Here is a 19,295-nt window from a genome sequence, read left to right on the forward strand (position 1 = left end):
ATTTTACTTATTTGGGTATTTCTCTAGCTATACTATTAAGGAAGAAAAAGGACAAGAATGTAAGTAAAAGTGAATTAACCTCAAAATATCTTGACAGGTGTAGGTAAATAGAAATGTAGGGTGAGAGATTCTTCAAGCTCAGCTATGATAATTATTTGGGAAATTCTTCAGGAACAAAAAAATGTATAAATGTATAAATGTTATATTATTGCTGTTCAAATAATTTTAGATAGCCAATGCAAAGCGAGTCCTTCATGGAAAACATATTTGAACTGAACGTGCTTGCTTTGCCTCCTTGTTGTCTGAAAAGTTGAGATTAAGGAAAGGTGTTACCTTTCACATCATTCTATTAAATTTGGACTGGAGCTGAAGAAAGCGTTGATGTAAGACTTCTTAATAAAATAAAGAACTCTAGTATTTCAAAATTTCAGAGTTGTCCCCAAGTACGCACAGTTGTCCCCCCGTGTATTCATTTGTTCTTGTTTCTCTTTTCTAGGAGCTTGAGTTGCCAGAGGATTACCCTGCATAAAAATCTATTTTTCTCTTTTGTTTGCAACTCTGTTGTAACAATAATTTCACTGACTGCAGTTGCCAACAATCAGGAGTTAGTTGCAACTAATCCAGTAAGTAAAAGTATATTTGGCAGCCTTGTTGATTTGTATGTGACAAACATGAGTAACAAAGAAGAGATAAATGAAACATGAATGCTTGATGAAATGCTGTATGTAGCAAGGTTAAAATGTTCAGTGATGATGTATCCGTGTTACGTAGTTCAACAGATGTCTGACAATGATTTGGGAATTTCACATTTGAGGTTTCGAAATACTAAAAACAGTTTTAGAGACAGAGCATACTGAACTGCTCTTCTGAATTTGTACAAATCGCTTTTGCACTGAAACAACTGCAAGAAAGTAGCCTGTTCTAGATGATGTCAGTGAGGTTATGATAGTTGAATTCACCAAGAAAAGGCAGAGAAAAAACAACTTTTGAGTGTATTTTGGATGCTAGCTGCTTTCCTTTGGCTTTAATTTTGCCATCTACAGTTGAAATGAGAATTAATATTTTTGTGAAGGAAGATAAAGCTGACCCTTATATTCCAAAAGTAAAAAGCAAAGTAAAAAAGCTGCCCATTATGGTCTGATTTCTCGCTCATTTCCTGATAATACTGGGGTAAGTGTGAATCAGTAGCCTCTCCCAAAAGGCTAGGAGTTATAGCAACAGAAGGGCCTGAAAATGAAATACATAAACAAACAAATCCCTAACTATGGCTTTGTTTTTATTTAGACCTGGACAATAAATTTAAATTCTGTGAAAGTTAGGGCAAGACTCCAGAAGCTAAATCAAGTAAAAAGATAAATATGCAATTGACTATTGTTCATTTTTCACAACCTCACATTTATTAAGTTAAGTGACATTTAATAAAATAAGTTACTTTTTAACATTCTGGTTGAAAAATATCTTTTGAATGAAGTTAAATGCAAATATATGCCAACAAGCGAGCATCGTTCCAGAACCTACTGTGCAAGTTCTCAACTGGCCCTAAGTGCAGTTATGATTATGTTAAAATCGGAAGTATTGTAAGCATTTTAAAAACATAATTTTTTCTTTGGAGTAGTTGTATGTTGCGATTGGTAAAATTGAGAGGGGATTACCCTCATCAAGATACATTTTCTTGTGCTGTTACCATCAGATAATTTAAAGATTCCCTATTGATTGGAATGGCCATATGTGACAACATTTGTGACAAGGGAAAATATCATTACAGCTTCCTGCCATCATGCTTGAGGATCTCAAGGTCCTCATGTTTGAATAAAAAAAATACAGACTCGATTACCAACTTTTTTGTCACCATTGTAATCCCATGAAAATTCTATTAAAATATATATATATGTGTAATTGTAGTGAAAAGCAGAAAAAACATTAACATTTGACTCAAGCAGTATTTTTTTTGATTTTGCAACTAAAGCTCTGAGATATTTGCAGCTTAAAAATTAATATTGTACTCTGCTTTTTTCTGCAGGTTAGTTGCAAAGTGTCACAGTTCATCTATCTGTACCTGATGGGTTGCAACTACTTTTGGATGCTGTGTGAAGGCATTTACCTGCATACTCTCATTGTGGTGGCTGTTTTCGCTGAGAAACAACACTTGATGTGGTATTACCTTCTTGGCTGGGGTATGCAATTTCACGCTCACTATTTTTAGGCTAGTGCAATCTCTCACTCCTTTTCATGAGGATTTGAACATCTGTCCCTTTGCTTCGCTGAGCTGGTAGCTTTGAACACCGATGACACACCCCTCCTCTTTGTCTGTAGTGTTTTAACAGGCTCAGAAATGTTAATGTAGGAAGTTGTATGTACCTCTATCTTTGCTGAAAGAGAGATTGTGCATTTCTGGAGTCAGGAAGGGACTCCTCCTTTGTATAGAGAAAATAGTCTGCTGTTATAAAAAAAAAAGACATTAAGAAGTAATTATTCATTGTTCCTCATCTCGAAGATGTTTATTCAGGAATGAATGTTTGTTTTCAGAGAGGTCTCGCCATGTCTAGGGTGGAGGGTCAGAACTGAGTTAGAGATGGCCAAGGATTTATTTTTCCAGCAGTTCCATTTGACCTGTATTGTTCACTAAGCAAATACAGAATGGCTGTAGCTGAAGAGCTCAAGTAATATCAGTATCAAAACTAACAAGCCAAACCTGCTCATTTCAGATAATGCACAACAGCTTATTCACAAAGTGCAAGTGAGGGCTTTCTCCTCAGCTTCAGTGCGTTGGCACAGTCAGCTGTAATGTGACTTGGTGCTTGGGTCACAGGGCCCCTACCTGTCCCACTGCAGACACAGCTGAGATGTGTTTGAAAGACCAGAGGTACTCAGCCGTTTCTGAAAATTAGGTACCACCAAGGTGTCAAGAACCCCAGATAACCACTTTATTTATTCTTTTCAAATTTTGAATGCGGCCTGATTTCCAGAATCTGTTTTCAGGTGACCTTGTTTTCTGAATGTTTAGCAAGTATCAATGAGGACATAATCAACATTGATAATCATACTGTTAAAGCTATGGCCATATATACAATTGCCTTTTAAATATTACTTACCTATTTAGCGTTATTGCAGATTGCAGTCTGAAAAACAGCTCTGTTAATGAGGATTGATCTTTGCATTCTAAAATGTTATAATTTGATTTGCCTTTTCTTTCTGTGTGTTGGCATGAATTTTGCTGGCAAGGCAGTGGGAATAAGGTTTCATAACACCCCTCAGAAAGAAATCTGAGAAAATAGAAATGCAATTGGTCCCTTATATCCTATTTGCTCTGCAGGTATATAGTTTGGATGATGTGAAAATTAAAAGATTTTTATCTTTTAATCTGTAAAAGATTCCTGCAAGAGGTGCAAGTTTACTTAGTTATTTTCCAGGTTTCTATATGAAGAAAATATTGTTTTTTCTTCACAGGTTTTCCACTGATCCCTGCCTGCATACATGCCGTTGCTAGAACTTTATATTATAATGACAAGTAAGTAGCATCTCAACTTGCTGTGCAAAATTGTTACACTTTCTTTAAGGAAAAAAAAAAAAGGAACACAACAGATAATAAGATGCCAAATGTTTTTTTTTCTTTCCCTGTTTGTTTTCTCCAGTTGTTGGATCAGCTCTGATACTCATCTGCTGTACATCATCCATGGTCCTATTTGTGCTGCTCTGCTGGTAGGCATTTTTCAGATAATAATTTGTTATTCTTATGTGATTTCTGGCTGTTCTTCATGGGCTTACAAAGTGTTTAAGAGCCTAAAGATAACATTTAGAGTTCACTGTCGTTTGCAGGACTCTCATTTAACCCGGTAGGTGCCTTAGACACACAAGGTACGCAAGTTTTGGCCTTAGTAAGGACCCCTGGTCCTTTGAGAAACTTGGGTTTTGCAATGTTGATTATCATCCCAGTTAAATGCTAGTGACAAAGAAGGACTAAATATTACCAGGAGTACTGGAGGGCCATGTCCAAATCCTTCCTTTAGCTGCCAGGTTGACTCTGCGACAAGCATCATTGTGTCACTGCACTAATATGGCCAAAGAGCAACAGGACCAGAGCTCACTGAGATTCAGAAAGAGGTCTCTCCAATGTCAGGACTTGCTGTGAGTGGGAATGTGGGACAGAGAGAAACTAGAGCAGGCCCTTGGGAGAGAACCAGTTGGAAATAGTTCTGCCAGTATCTGTGACCGCCCCTGCTCTGATACTAATCTAGCAATGTGTGCTTTGGCCACCAGGGTATTGCAACTCCTCTGCTTCCTTAGTCCTCATGAACTCTTAGAGTGCTGGGTTCTGTCTCACACTCCAAGTTAATGCCAGCCCTAGTACACAAATGTTTGCTACTGAAGACATTAAATTGTAGGTAACTCACTCAAGACTCCGCAGTATAAAAATCAGTGTTGTACTTCAGTTATTCTATGAAATTCAGTCAATAGATTAGTGCTAAACAGAAATAGGTGCATAATAAAAGAAAACACTAATACATACCTACTTAAACAACTGTCTACATAATTAATATCTTGAAAGCATAATGCAGATAATGCTGCAATGTAAAGGCATTCTGTATATCACCTGATTTAGCTGCTCACTATACAGTCATCTCTTTTATTGTAGCACAGACTTCAAGCTGATCTGGCAAAGATACTGTACACATCTGTTGACTTTTCTTATGGCTTTTTAGTCCATGCAAGGAAATTCATTAAGGATGAAAACATTAATTAATTTTTTGGTAAAAATTTCAGTTTCTGACCTACATGAACTTCCTCTTCTGTTAAATTGTTAATGAATATTTGCAGAGGGCATTCTGTGCATTGAGAATTCTCTCTGAAAACCATTGCATAAATCCTGTGGTTCTGGTAACTACCGTTTTCATTCACAGAGAAATTAGCTGGTGAACTTATATTTTGAAGATTGTGTTGACACCATGACACACCTGAGGTCCTCTGCAAGGGAAGCCAGAGCAAACCCCATGAAATTATTGAGGTCCCTGGCTCTTGGGGTGTGAATTATTACTTATCAGCCCTTGTCATGTTAGGTCTGCCATAAATGTTCATGTAAAGACACTTTAACTAGTACTCTAATATTCAAACTTACAATGGATTCTAAATCCTTTCCATTTTTCTTCTAATTTACACAGAAGGTGAAAACCTGTTTTCACAGAAAGGTATAGGATTTTTTTGCTCACTTCAGTGGTGCTGTGTTTCACCCAGAAACTGTCCGCTACTCTGCATTGCCTTGTTCGTATTTCCTTTATTTAGGTGTCTCTTCACAGATATATCAGTTAGGTAAAGCTCTTTAGAGCTGAGATATAATTTATATTAGTCAGAGCTTGCTTAAATAACAACAGGAAAATTTACGTAAAAATTACAAAACTGTACCATCTCCCATTAAGTGACCTCACTTTAGGATGCAAGATCATTTTCTCCTTCCCAGCAGTGGCCTCCACAAAGCCACACTGAAAACAATGGCAAGACTCCTACTGGTTTCAGTTGTACTGGGTCTGTCAAGTCTTCTTTCCACTCAAGCCAACATTAAGAATGTCCTCTGATTTTATTGGAAACGTAATCATCACCTCTGTGGGGTTGGTTTAGGCAGAAACTGTGTCCACGCTCTTTGCAATTTACACCTCTGTATACCTTTGATATTTCTATATTTTCCATGAATGAAGGGGCTTCTCTTGCATTTTTCTTGCATCATTGCAATCTGTAAACTTACTTGAAAACCATGTAGGAATAACAAAGATTAAACACAACTGTGCATCTTGTCTGTGATGTAAAAATACCTTAAAGGAGTTGCTTTCCTTTCTGGTAAGAAAAAATGTAATGTCAATTCAAGCTAGGGATAAAGACATTAGATGAAATGCATGTGTTTAGGCTGTGTGAACAGAACCCTCATTTGCTTAAGCAGCTTGCTTGCCAGATACAATTTTCACACTTTACTAAGCATGACCTGCTTTAGTAGACATTTAAGCAACAATATTAAACTGCAAATTAGACAACAAGGGAGAAGACACTGTTTCTACTTGCAGGAAAAAGATCTCAAAGAACTTAAGGAGAATGGTCAAGTGGGTGCCGGGGAGAACTGGCAGAAGCCAATGGGAATTTAAGTCTTGTCTATCACTGAAAATCCTACAATTACATAAAGTTAACAATAATGCTGCTTCTACGGCCCCTGCTATTGCATAACTGTGGTCAGATCCCTGCCAAAGAAACGGGAAATGGGAGCAGACACAGGTTGCATTTAGATTGGAATTGCCTTCAGTTGACCGTTTAATTACAACTGTTGGCCTAAGCAATCACAATTAAAGAAATAGTGTGGGAATGAAACACTAGAGGGTGATGTTAGTTTTTACACTAGACAAATACTGATCAAAATAGAGGAGGGGGGGAAAAAGCAACGGGTTTGAACTTTAGTGAAAGCAGCAGTGATTTCAGTGTAGGTTTTAGATGTGCCAGTGCACCAGTGATTTATTTTGCATTGGTGCCACTGAAAGAGTAAGTCCCTGTGCGACCTGCTCTAGGTGGACTTGCTTTGGCAGGGGGGTTGGACTAGGTGATTTCTGGAGGTCCCTTCCAGCCCCATGTGATTCTGTGATTTAAGTATGCCATTATTTATATAACTAATACAGGGATGTTTATTTTGCCCTATAATAATGTTATGTGTTAATGTTGTAGATTGATGGCCCCTTATAGATGCAAATGCTTTTAGTAGAACTAAGTTTACTCAGTGAAGGAAGTTCGGCTGCTCCAGGCTTTGTCACTGACCTATTGAATGACTTTAAGCTGGATTTAGTACAAGACTTAGGAGTTTAGAAGTTGAATGCTTAGCATTCATATTCCCAGCCTTGGGAATGTCTGCAGGCCACGTATAACACTTGTCTGTGTGAGCACGTACACGTGTTCTGCCCAGGCAAGCCAGGCTCCAGCAGGCTGAGATCTAAAGCTGCACAGCCAGATTAAAAGCCATGCAATGGCTGCCAGCTACTATCTAAGAATCTCTGAGTTTCTTGAGCTGAGAATGGTCTATTTTCATCATCCTCAGGAGGAATTGAAACTGAATTTAAACCTACGTGCTAATAAGGATTACCATACTGCTTAGCACAAACTCAACGCGGAGAGAAGCAGAAATATGAGGGACTCAAGGACAGTTTAGTTCAAGCCCTGCAGCACCTATTGACTTAGCAGCTCAGTTAAGTTCACTGTTAAGCTGCTCTTAGGGCAGAATCTAAATTCTATTAAGTATAGGTGCCAATATTTCTTTTTATCTAGGATTGCCTTCTCTGTCTTTGGTTGCATTTTTGTTCCTTTGCCTGGTTTGCTGCTTTTCAGGACCCCGTGGAGCTGCCAGTATTTTACTATGTGTTCATCCTGCAGCTTGCACATCGGGACTCCTTTGAGGCTTTACAAACCATCAGAGTCCATTTGATGATAACGTATGCGAGTAGTTCCACTGGCCTACTTTTGCTTAAATGTAAAAATCTACTCACTACCTTGCTAAAGTCAAGACCTGTTTTCATCACTGTAAGAATTCAGTTCACCCTGCTCTCACTGTATTTGCAACAGAAGAGATACACAGCAAAAATTGGCACTGCATACTTCTGCTGACACTCGTACTCTTCTCTGCTTCTGCTTTGCCTCGTGCATCCTTTCTGTTTGCCCTAATTTCTGTTTGCCCTAATACCTGTTTGCAAGTTCTGCGTGTGCTTATTTTTTTATGCCTTTTTTTTTGTTTTGGTGGGTAGGTGGAACAATTAGAAAAATTCTGTGCATTTCAGCATGGTGTAAATGAAATAGTTTGCTGGGTGGTATTATACTCCTGGCCGCTGCAACTTTCTTTGCTTAGCATTCAAAGACAGTATTACAGGAATTGGCCACGCTACCAAAACAGGAGAGGGCTGAAAACTCTGTGTTTGAGACGTGTGGATTATGAACTAGTAGATTTGAGAAGGATTAAATTTAGAAATGGAGGAAGGACTTATTGTCTATGTGTACTATAGGAAGTTGGATGAGGATCGTGGGCTGCATAAAATCTAAATAAATCCCTTGAGAAAGAATCAGAAGACCTTGGTTGCTTAAACAAAGCTTAAAGGTAGCTGGAGACTTCCAGGAGAAATTCATGCAGTAGTTTCCTATGTAAAACCATTTCCTGTTAAGATGATTTAAATAGCATGTAAGTAGAATATAAATAACATCGCGTATCTGTCGTGGGCCTTGTTGCTATAACAATATGCAGCTGTTTATCGTGAAAACCTAAACTGACATGAAAGAATTCTGCCAGGGTTGTGGAGGACATGGTGACACACATGGTCTGAAATGGCTGCCCCGTTTGCACTTGTCCTACAGCACGACAGAGGCCTCTTCCTAGACCAGGAGCTCCTTGGTGTTTTTAGAAGGGAGTTGTCTGTCTGTCTGTCTGTCTGTCCGCTGGTTTCTTCCCCCACTCCCCCCTTCTGTCTCTAGGCAGTTGTTGACAAGGACAGACAGTTGTCTGAAAGAAGAGATAGGACCAGACTCCATGTCTCCCCCTTCCATAGTGGATGCCCCAAGCAGCATTGTCCGGCCTCTGTGCCCCTGGGCAAGGCGGGGGGACTGGCTGAGCTCTCAGGGTCTCCTCTAGCTCTAGTTTCTATCAGGGGCTGCTGTTACTGCACAACGAGTGAAAATACAGTGTAACCATCCCTAACATCGCTGCTGCTCCGCTCACTCATCCTTAGGCTGTTGGGTATCTCTGTGTGTGTGTGTGTGTGCGTGCATTAGTTTTGTGGTTGCTTACAACAAGTGCTCACAAGCTGAAAGATGCAGTCTGCATAGTTCTGATTTTGGTTTGGGACTATTTTATTATTTTTTATTATTAAACTGAATGAACAGATATACACCGCATTTTTTTTTCCTCTATAAATTTGTCAAATTTATATCTAAAAAATAAAAAAGTAGCTTTTTGAAGAACCATATTTAAATACGAAGATGGAAGAGGATCATCCTCTTTCTTGACCAACCTAAAAAGACTTCATCATTTAAAAAAACCCAAACAAATCATTCCCCTGTGTAGTGTTACTGTGCTAGCAGAGGGAAAGGTGCGTGGATTGTTAACACTGGAAGACCAACAGTTACCCGGATGGATACTTGCTTAGTAAGTTAGAGGAATGGATGTGGATAACAGATGTTAGAGCCCAGTCTTGGTAACTTAAAGGTGTTTTCAAAAAGTTTTAACTCATGTTTATTGTACAATCACAATGCTGTCCATGTAGTATGAGTTTTCTTAAGTTTCTGGCTTCTAGTATCAGAAAACAGCATGTGGGAATATTTTTCAGATGATCTTCAGTGTCATTTTCTTTTCTGACAGGTGAATCTTTTCTTCCTGCTAAATATTGTTCGTGTTCTCATAACCAAGCTGAAGGACACCCACAAGGCAGAATCCAACCTGTACATGAAAGCGGTCAGGGCTACCCTGATTCTTGTTCCACTCCTTGGCATTGAATTTGTCCTGTTTCCATGGCGACCAGAAGGCCGGATCGCCGAGGAAGTGTATGACTATGTGATGCACATCCTTATGCACTACCAGGTAGGAAGCATGAAACACTTTTTGCTCACTTGAGCTAGATAGCAGTTGGCATGTGAAGTAAATAAAAGAGAAATGATCGTGTTATTTTAATTTTTAAAGACCTTGATGCAATATTCTTGTAAATGACTTTCTCATTATGCTGAATTTTCATTTCTTAAAGGAAAGAAACATCACGGTAGATAGCTGTGCCAATCATTTTCAGTAATTTATTTTTAAAAAAAAATCACTAAGTCTAGATTTGTAATACTTTTTGTGGTTTTTTTTTTTGCTATCTACATCTGAATTTTATCAGGAACCTTTAATTACTTCAAACCTGGAAAAATCCGTATGCATGTGAAATAAAGTAGAATCATTTTATTTTACAGGGTCTACTGGTGGCTACAATCTTCTGCTTCTTCAACGGAGAGGTAGAGTAACAGTTTTTAATATATTTTTTTAATATATTTGTAATAATTACAGTGTCAGAGATCAAAGTGATAGAAAGGCTAAAAAACATAGAGAAAAAATTGTTAATATTGCTCTTTCTTGCCAATGCCTCCCCTTCCCCATCAGCCCCCCAAAACCCAACAAATGAACAAAACCACCCCACCAAAACAGAAATTGGTACTTTTCCAACACTTTTGGCAGAGGAGCAATTACATCCTACACTTATTCCTACGCATCTGTTTGTTCTACATGTAGTGCAGTTGCAGTATATGGCTGTAAGCAGATGTGTGGGAGTCACCAGATGTTTTCATGTGACTGAACCTTTTCTTTTATCAGATGTTAACAAGTTGTATCAGTGTGCTTTATAGAATATTATTGGACAGTAATATTTACTTACAGGTCAATATTTGGCTAATACTAGAATTTACTCGTGCAGATCTCCTTTCCTTCTCTTCCTAAGTCCGCAGTTGATTGAATTGCAATAAAACTTCCGTGGGGTTTCAAGGTTTATTTTTATTTCCCCCAGAAATGTTTGAGTCTCAATGGTTTCGGTTTTTTGTTTGTTTGGGGTTTTTTTGCCAAGGAAGCAGAAAAGATGGAAAGAGGCTTTCTCTCAGTTTAGTGGTCACAGGGCGGCAGCTTTGATCTGGTTTTAATGTAAAGTAGATCCAGGTTCACGTCCCCACTTATATATTTGACTCAAAGCAGAACACATCATTAACCATTCTGAATCTGATTTGATCACTTGCCCGTTTTCAGCATTGATCTTTCACACAATCTTTCCCTTCTAAATTTTATAGTTCCGAATGCCTTCTAAAAACAGATATTTAGAAAAAATCAGAGAATTTGTTCTGCTCCAGTGCAAAATGCGGGCGAGGGAACCCTTGAAATCTCTGCAGTTCCTGTGAAACAACATTGTCCACTTCTCAGTTCTGCCTTTTTCTTCCTTGTGGATCTTCTGAGGCTCCTTTATTCCTTGAACAAATTGAAACCCTGATTTTAAAATTTATGATTTGGGTTCAGTGCTTCAATGACCACTATTCACTGGGTTTTTTTGTTATTACACCTTGTTCAAGAAGGGTTTTAGTGCTTTATAAACAAGTGTATTAGTAAGGAAATCCATGGGGAGGATGACAGTATAGTTAGAAAAAAAAAGTGTTTCCTTTGTCTACTCAAAGATTCTGCTTGTGGCGTGTGAGCCTGCAGGCACACGGGTGTTCTGTTGCCATGATATTCTCTTTCTGCCATAACAATGCCTGAACAAAGCCTGCAACGGGGGCTGAGCTGGTGTGTACAAGATGCTTCTTCATCATCACCTGTCACAGCAACACCTCATTACAGGCTGTACCAAACGAGAGGCATCAGAGAGCAGTGTTAGTGCTTGTCTGCAGTAAGTCTGTGGTTTAAAGGTGAATACTGATACTGGAATCAACACTTGGAGTGACAATGGGGCAAAGATTGTCCAGTGCAGTATTAGCAATTAAAAATGCTAAAAGCACTGATTTCTTTCTTTCTACCTCTTAGAATTTCCCAACTGCTATTGTACCTTTTAAAGTTTTCTATACCAAGTACCAGGAGCCAAACCCTGTTCAAGTGACAGCTTGCAGGTCACCTCTGGCCAAAAAGTGAATAAAAGTCATCTGCTAGCAGAGAGCTCTACTGAAAAGAAACTAAGAAATGTCAGAAAAATAGCTGGTTGGCCCTACTGACTGTAGCCAAGGAACATCTCCAAACTTCTTGAGCAGCACAGCCAGGGATGGTCTGTCAAATCCAGTTCTAACATGTGCTCTAAACCTCCTGCAGACAAGGGCATACGTTCAAAGTCTTTATCTTCTGTGTCGAGGCTTCCCTAAGGACACTCACATGCTTATGTCCCAACATCCCACAGAGTAGGATGCTTCTTGAGGACCTCATCATGTTTTCCAGTTTGAGTTGGCTTAGAGCAGCCTTTGAGGTGACATAGGCTGCCATCAGAGGAAAAGCTTGTCTCAGATCTCTGATAAGTCAGTAGAAAGCTTCCTCTTGAGCTATTAATAACAGGTGGTGATAATACCATATGCTATCCACGGCAGGTTTGTGGGGTTGGTGGTTTTTTCTTTCCTTGCACTGTCTATAGAAATGTTGAAGTAAAGATTATAGTCCCAGGTTTGCAGGATTATAGGATCCCTTTAATTACTAGGCAAGGTTGGGTTGTTTGGTTGGGTTGTTTTTTCTCCTTGTTGGCTACTGAGCTGTTTAATTACTGAGCTACTAGTACGTTTAAGAGCTGATTGGAAGGAGCCCTTTGTGAAGGCTCATTAAAAAGAGCCATTACTAACTACTAAGGTGAGAAAGAGAGAATCTTTCATTTCTGGAACTATTAATGACTGAGAAATTAGACTTACCACATCACTTTCTTTCATTAAATGCATTGCTTACTATCCTTTCTTATAGCAAAGTAACGACGCGATACCCCTTCTGAGCTGACTTTACAGCTCTGTGCAACTGCTTAAAGCTGAGGGAAGAGTTCTGTTTTCACTTCATGGTTAAACATGCATCTTGTTAAACGGTGTATAATTAGTGGTAAAATCAGTTGTCTCATTGATTATTTTTTTTTCCCCATCTACTTCTACAAATGGTTGATTTGAAAGTTTAGCGAAGACTGAAAGAGAGTACTAATAAAGGAAGGGCTGTAACACCCTGTAAGAACAGACGTGTAGTGGGGCAGAGGTGAAGTACCAACTCAGCAGTAACAGAGAGGCTTTGGGAAGAGGCCAGAAATCCATGGCTTAGTTAGAAACGCAGCGAGAGAGCGCGATGGGCACCGGGGCGGGCATCGAGGAAACGGTGGCTGCCTGTACAGGAAGCACTATTCATAGCAACTTGGTACCGGCCAGGGAGCAAGCTAAGCTGGCTCTTTCCTCCCTAGAAGCAGCCTGAAGCCACCTGTCTTGCAGGGATACTGATGGTTCTCTTGAGCTATGAGGACTGATATCCCTTAGAATTGGTTTATAAATGTTATTAACAATGGAAAATAAGATGAACAAACAAGCGTTACTGAAGCAACCGGGAGGAAATGTGGGAGAGGACCCGAGTGTGTAAGGCTTCTTTGCAAATTGGCATTTCTAGTTGATTTCCCAGCTCTGCTGATAGATGTCTTTGACCTTGGTTAAACCATTTAGTTGCAGATACTGAAGTTTCCCCATCTCTTGCCTGTTGTCTGTCTTGTCTAAACTGAAAATTGCTCAATATGTAATTTTTTGAGCTTGTGTCTACAATGAAACACTAATTTTATTAAGGTAATTGATCATGGGAGGGAGAACAAATGGAACATGACTTAGTGATGTGCACAGATTGATTTTCCTTCTCGGAAAAGATGGAATTTTGAATATGCCCTTTCTCTTGGCTTTATGAGGGATTACAGCAAATGGAAACAACCTGTGCAAAAATTTAGGGCTATATAGTGCTATGCAATGCAAGTTAATTAATCAAAAACTCCTGTGATGAAACAAGAACTCTCCATTTAGACTCAGAAGAAATACAGACTTCTGATATGCAGTAACAGCACAAGTATTAAGACACTTGACTTCTTTTCAGTGTTTGTATATTTGTGTTTAGATGTTTTGAGTGGATTAGAGTGGTTTTATGAACAGTAAAAGTGCATCTTCTTTGCCTTAAGATACTAATTTCTTATGCTACTCAGTTGATATTTCTTTCCTTACCCTTTTACATTTTCTTTGTAAGGATTTTGAGAGATATGAAGTCCTCCTTTAAACAGAATAGTCTGATACCAAACTGCAGGAAGTCTAAAAATTGCATCTCTTTTCTTCTATTTATTTTTATTTTTCATAATTAAAGCCAGAGTAAAATTAGACAAAAGAAGCCATTGTTTTAGGGAAATGTAAAGCAAACAGAAAAGAAACACTGAAAACATATGGAAAATCCTAAAAATGTTTACCCACAATATCAATATTTATCTGGGGGAATCAGTGTTTAGTTCTTATGTGTGTAACAAGGTGAAATGAAGGTCATGCTTGTGAATGAGGCCTGTGACTTGGGGGGCAGAGCTGGATAAATGTGTGTCCGTGTCCCCCCAGCAGCTCTTCAACATCATGGCCGTGCCCATCAATGCGGGAAGACTTTGTGTACCAAGTTTGGCTGTAAGGGCAATTAAATATTCATGATCTGTGGGCACGTTTTTTAATACTAAAAAAAAATCTCTTAAAAAAGCAACAACAATAGCTATTACCATTCGTAGCATTCCTCACTTGGCACCTTCACTGAAAAACTAATTCCATGTGAATTTCATGAATGTGACAGTTCATCAATCCAATATGCACAGGTGTTTAACCACATGGCAGCAGAGGAAGGAAAGAGAAACATAACATCCTTTCAGTGGAGACGTGTAAACAAGCTGGGGCCTTCAGCTGTTTTATCAGCTTTATTTTTAACCCTGGTAGAAATACAGAGTTCAGGAAATTGTCCTTCTAGTCACTTGGTTAAGGTATGGTCAGGAATTAAGAAAGGCTTTTTTCTGGCAGAACCATAGCAAATGTAAATTATGGTTTGTTGAGAGTTTACGAATTTACAGCTGCTGAGGATGTGGCTTTTGGAATGGAAGGGTGAGTAGGAATGACCTTTTTCACCTGTAAATCTGACCTGTCCCCACTGGACTTCAGTCCACAGGGGAGAAAGCAGAAAATTATCTTCCTGCTCCTCCTCCTGTAATCTGTGATTTTCCTGAGCAACTAGTACACTACAATTGTAAAATGTAATTATTTTGCACTAAATTTGTCAAAGAATAATGCCTTTTTAAATTGTAAACCTTTCAGAACACGTCATGTGATGGATCACATATAGGTACCCCCATTTCCCAGGATTATTCAGCCTTAGTACTTAACTTGCTTAGACGCATTTCTTATGGCACTCATTTACCAAAGAATGAAATCCAGCGATACCTTTCTCAATGTTTTATGTGCATTTCTTTTTTCTCTTTTTTTCCCCGGGCACAGGTCTATTTTTTTTCTCTTTTTTTCCCCGGGCACAGGTCCAAGCTGTTTTGCGAAGACACTGGAATCAGTACAAAATCCAGTTTGAGCACAGCTTCAGCCACTCGGACGCTATGCGCACCGCTTCCTACACCGTCTCCTCCATCAGCGACGTTCAAGGCTACAGCTACAACCACGACTGCACCAGCGAACATTTAAATGGGAAGGGCTACCATGACATGGAGAGCGTTGTTTTAAAAACAGAAAAGCTGTACGGGTGACTGCCAGAGCCTGGGCAGGTGCCGTGTGCTCACCCTTCCAGCTCATGAACTCCAAGTCCCATTTAATGACTTCACGGCCAGAAGATTTTACGTGACTCGGGATACGTTTTTCTCCTGAATGATGCAAACTAAACCAACAGGTTTGTCGTATGTATGTATATATATGGATATATACATATGTTTGTGTTTCTGTGTATCTATATAGTATGGACATCTGTACATATATATCTCTATATATGTATGTGCATTTATATGAGGATACAAACTTTGCCTCTTCAGTTTCTACTGTGTAGACAAAGTTGGCAATTTTTTGTACAAAGGGAATCAATGAAGGATTTCTTATTTTCGTGGAAGTTTGTATAAGACTGTGTTGTGTTGAAGCCACTTCATTTGCCTATAGAATCTTAGAGTGTAAATACCATACTGTAGTGTCTTAATTCAACCTCAAACAGAACAAAAGCAAATGGTTACAGTAGGTGCAATAATCACAATAGATTGTCCAGGTTAATTTTGTGTCCAGCAATTGACTGTCAGAAAAGCCCAACAGGTAGTCTGAGGTAACTGACTCAAAGATAGTGATGGTTTGGTTTGGCCAGTTTGTTTTTTTCCACTAATTTAAATCAAGCATATAGACACTAGCGCAAGTCTGAGACCCTACTGAGGTCTGTACTGCAATGTATTTTATGGCAAGCTTTGAGCAATTTTATTTAAAATGTTTTTGCATATTCAGGAGTGTCTCTTTCTCCTCAAGTTTATGGAAGATTCTTATTGGTTCTTACTGGTTTAACACGTTAACATCAATGAGGCCTTATTGCCAGAAAGAAAATTAGTAACCTCAATAACTGTAAATCCTTGCAGCCACTAATACATCATTGAAGCTGATGGGATTTCACTGTGTGCTTAGGGAATTTACTCAACTAGGAAAAGATCATGTACAGAATTTGTTGTTGTCATTTTGTTGTTTTATTTTAGGTATTTCCCTGGCCATATGCTTAATAATTTATTCCTTCATTCTTGGGGCAAAGTTTTGATTAATTTTGTGGCTTTTTTTGGTCTGAGGAAAGCATGCAAGACTAAACACAGCGCAAGTGACATATTACCTTTAAAGTCAGTGTATGAGATTCAGACTAATCAGCAAACTAAGGTTAGTAATTTTAATTATTTGGAAAATTCAATATAAAGTTTGTCTTATAAAGGTTCAAAACATTACGGATTGAAAATATTAATATTATTTTGGAGTGCTTGATACTGAATCTCCATCTTAGTTAATTAGCTTAGAACAGTAATTTATAAACTGTTTCTTTGGTGAAATAAAGAACAAAGGTCTCCCTGAAAATGAGGAGGTGGTCAGGAAGGTCTTGGGAAAATGTGTCTTTATAGCAATCTATGTTCTTGTAAATCTTTATGCTTTAAAGAAACAGTAGGTTTTTTAAGTGAAATGATAAAAATGCTCAAGAATGAGGGCATGGTATGATATCAAGTAAATTGAGAAAAGTCTTATTAAAAATCATAAAAGTAGAAAAAGCTTTTATTGGTTTATTTTGAAGATAAGCCTCCTTCAAGTGGGGATAAACCAAAACAAAGGAGAGGAAAGTAAATGCTGGAGTTGATAGACTATCAATCACGCTAATTAATGTGTATCTGGTGCATGTAAGCCAGTCAAAAAAATGACAGTTCTTTCTGAGACCACTTCGATTTCAGTTTTAAATACTTCATTTTGTATATGAACAACTTGATTTTGACATTTATACGTTTTTGTCAGTAGGCTTTCTGTAAGCTTCATTAGCATCTAGTTAATTTGCTATCACAGTGTTTATTGGTTTGTGACTCATAAGGCTTTAAATGCTTTATATTTAGAAGGAAAACATTAGGACGATGTGGTAAGTTCACGCCACTTGCACCTTTCCGTAGTTTTTTTACAGTTCTTATGTCTGGAATTTGAATTTAGAATGTGTTTTATTAATGATTTAGTTTCATAGCATAGAATCTCAGCTAGGATGCACAACTAAGGTTTTTGTTCTTTTGCGAGGCTGTCTGGTTGATCGATGCCAATGTTCTGAGAATCGGTTGGATCCTGTACTTTGGAGCAGTGTGAAATCTGGTGATCAGATGTCACCAGCTCTTAAATTGTAAGAATACAGAAACAGTATCTGCTACAACATGATTAGAGGTTACTTACAACTCTGCTTGCTGCTCTATGTAGTGTTACTTAAAATCTGTGCAATGTTCTGGAAATAGAAAAATATTAGTGGTGCAGAAAATCCCTGCTCTGGTGTAGCAGCTTTAAATTTGGGGACCAGATCATCAACTGGTATAAACCTGCCTTGAGTTCCATTTTCAGAATCAATGGGTACCAGCTGAGAAGCAAAGCCCAGGCAGACATCTGTCCATTTAAAAGGGAAGTCTTTTATGACATATTATCAGACAATTATTTCAATGGTACCTGGTGGGTTGTTATAATTAAAACATATGTGATGGTTTAGAGTGTGATACAGTATTAGATTTTGAATTAAGCTTCCTTCTCAGCTAGGCAGGTCAAATTTAATAGCCTATAAATGTTTATCATTTAATTTAAAGTACAAGTTGCTATTTGCTCCCTGTCCTCTGTTAGAGAAACCTATAATGGTAATTTAGGAGGGAAAATTGTTTTTCCACAGAAACTTTCCTAATTCTAGGTGGACAATCACAGCTTGCTTCTAGGAACACATCTATCTTCACTTTGGAAAAGAGACCCACATCCAGCTGGATGTGCAAGAAAAGGTTTGTGGAGGATTACATGCCATAGAAGAGCTACATTTCCCCCCACCTCATAAGGTTAACTAACCTATTGCCTTTTTTGCATTGGAAAATGCAAATTTCCTATTTTGTCTTCCTACCTCACCTTTTTCAGTTCCTACACAAACAAGAGAAGGATCTGCTGCTTAAAATGTTTTTCTGTCACAATGAAATTAAAATCAAATCCTTACTCTGATTTCTCATGGCTTATTTTCTACTTTACAGAATGTTGTAGTCCTTATCTGTATTCTTTGGGATGGAAGTAAACTGTTTTGGTGGGGCTGTGAGATTCCTTTAAACATGCAAACAGTTATCTGTTATTATTTGCTCTTTTTTTGTTGTTGTTATTTAGTGAGGATTTATTGTATTGATCTACAGGGGCTACAGGAATACTTGTCTTATATTTGGTATCTGTAATACCAGCATGTTACTATTTTATGAGAGGGAATGTCTATTTTTAATGCTACTGTCTTCAATTAATGAAACGTTCCATTGCAGGGTCCCCTCAGTTATTTGTTTGTTTGTTTAATGTTAGCATTTATGCTATGTATTTTTTTAATTGTGATGATCTACTCGAGTATTTGGCTGTAGAAATGCTGCGACACATACTCCTTTTCATGTCATGAAACATTTGGTCTGGAGACCAGGCAACATTCAAGTATTGTACTATGTAAATAAGATTAATAGAAGCTATAGCATTGTATTTATTGCTTACATTAAGAATGAAATGGAGAAAATGTGAAGTTATTTTTGGTTGTGCTTTATTTTCACTTTGTTCATAAGAATCATCATGCATTTCAATTGCTGAAAGAAGTATTCTGTTTATGATCAATAAAATATTTCTACATTAATTAAGATCTCTTGTGCTGTAATATGGAAATAACAAAGCTGATCTAAAGTAGGCTTTTAGAGATGTCTTAACTGTGTCTTAATTAAATATTAACCCAGGGAGAAATTAATTACATAGACTTACTAACAATTACTCAGTTTTTAAGTGTTTGTTTATTTAATACTTACATTTTGAATGCATGGTAGAGTGTTGCATTTCTGGAAGAAGCTTGCGTAGATGACTTCATGTAAGATGGCTGCAGTTAAATTATTTACTCAAAAGCTTCTTATGCCTTTTTATTAAAAAAGTTACAAATACTTACTTATGTTACGTATGTAAGCCAAGTCTTCTGTTCCCTCATGAGCTGGCAGCAGAGTAGAGAATTAAGTAAATGTATCTATCTTTCTCATTCCATCAGTCGAGGTGGAGTTCCTCTC

General features: G+C 38.0%; 1 protein-coding gene across 2 annotated transcripts in view; it reads left to right on the forward strand.

Annotated features, from left to right (window-relative positions):
- Window positions 1-18,776, forward strand: part of CALCRL (calcitonin receptor like receptor) — a 71,347-nt gene extending 52,571 nt beyond the window's left edge. For both annotated transcript variants that reach the window (XM_014954634.1, XM_014954635.1), the window contains 7 exons: window positions 497-623; window positions 2,021-2,174; window positions 3,448-3,508; window positions 3,633-3,699; window positions 9,362-9,580; window positions 9,946-9,987; window positions 15,033-18,776. In XM_014954634.1, coding sequence (XP_014810120.1) covers window positions 497-623; window positions 2,021-2,174; window positions 3,448-3,508; window positions 3,633-3,699; window positions 9,362-9,580; window positions 9,946-9,987; window positions 15,033-15,254 — 892 coding nt within the window. In that variant the 3' untranslated portion in view covers window positions 15,255-18,776. The remainder of the gene's footprint in view (window positions 1-496; window positions 624-2,020; window positions 2,175-3,447; window positions 3,509-3,632; window positions 3,700-9,361; window positions 9,581-9,945; window positions 9,988-15,032) is intronic.
- The last annotated feature ends 519 nt before the right edge of the window (window positions 18,777-19,295 follow it).

The sequence above is a fragment of the Calidris pugnax genome, unplaced genomic scaffold (genome assembly GCF_001431845.1).
Source record: "Calidris pugnax isolate Ruff unplaced genomic scaffold, ASM143184v1 scaffold103, whole genome shotgun sequence".
Taxonomy (NCBI): Eukaryota; Metazoa; Chordata; class Aves; order Charadriiformes; family Scolopacidae; genus Calidris; species Calidris pugnax.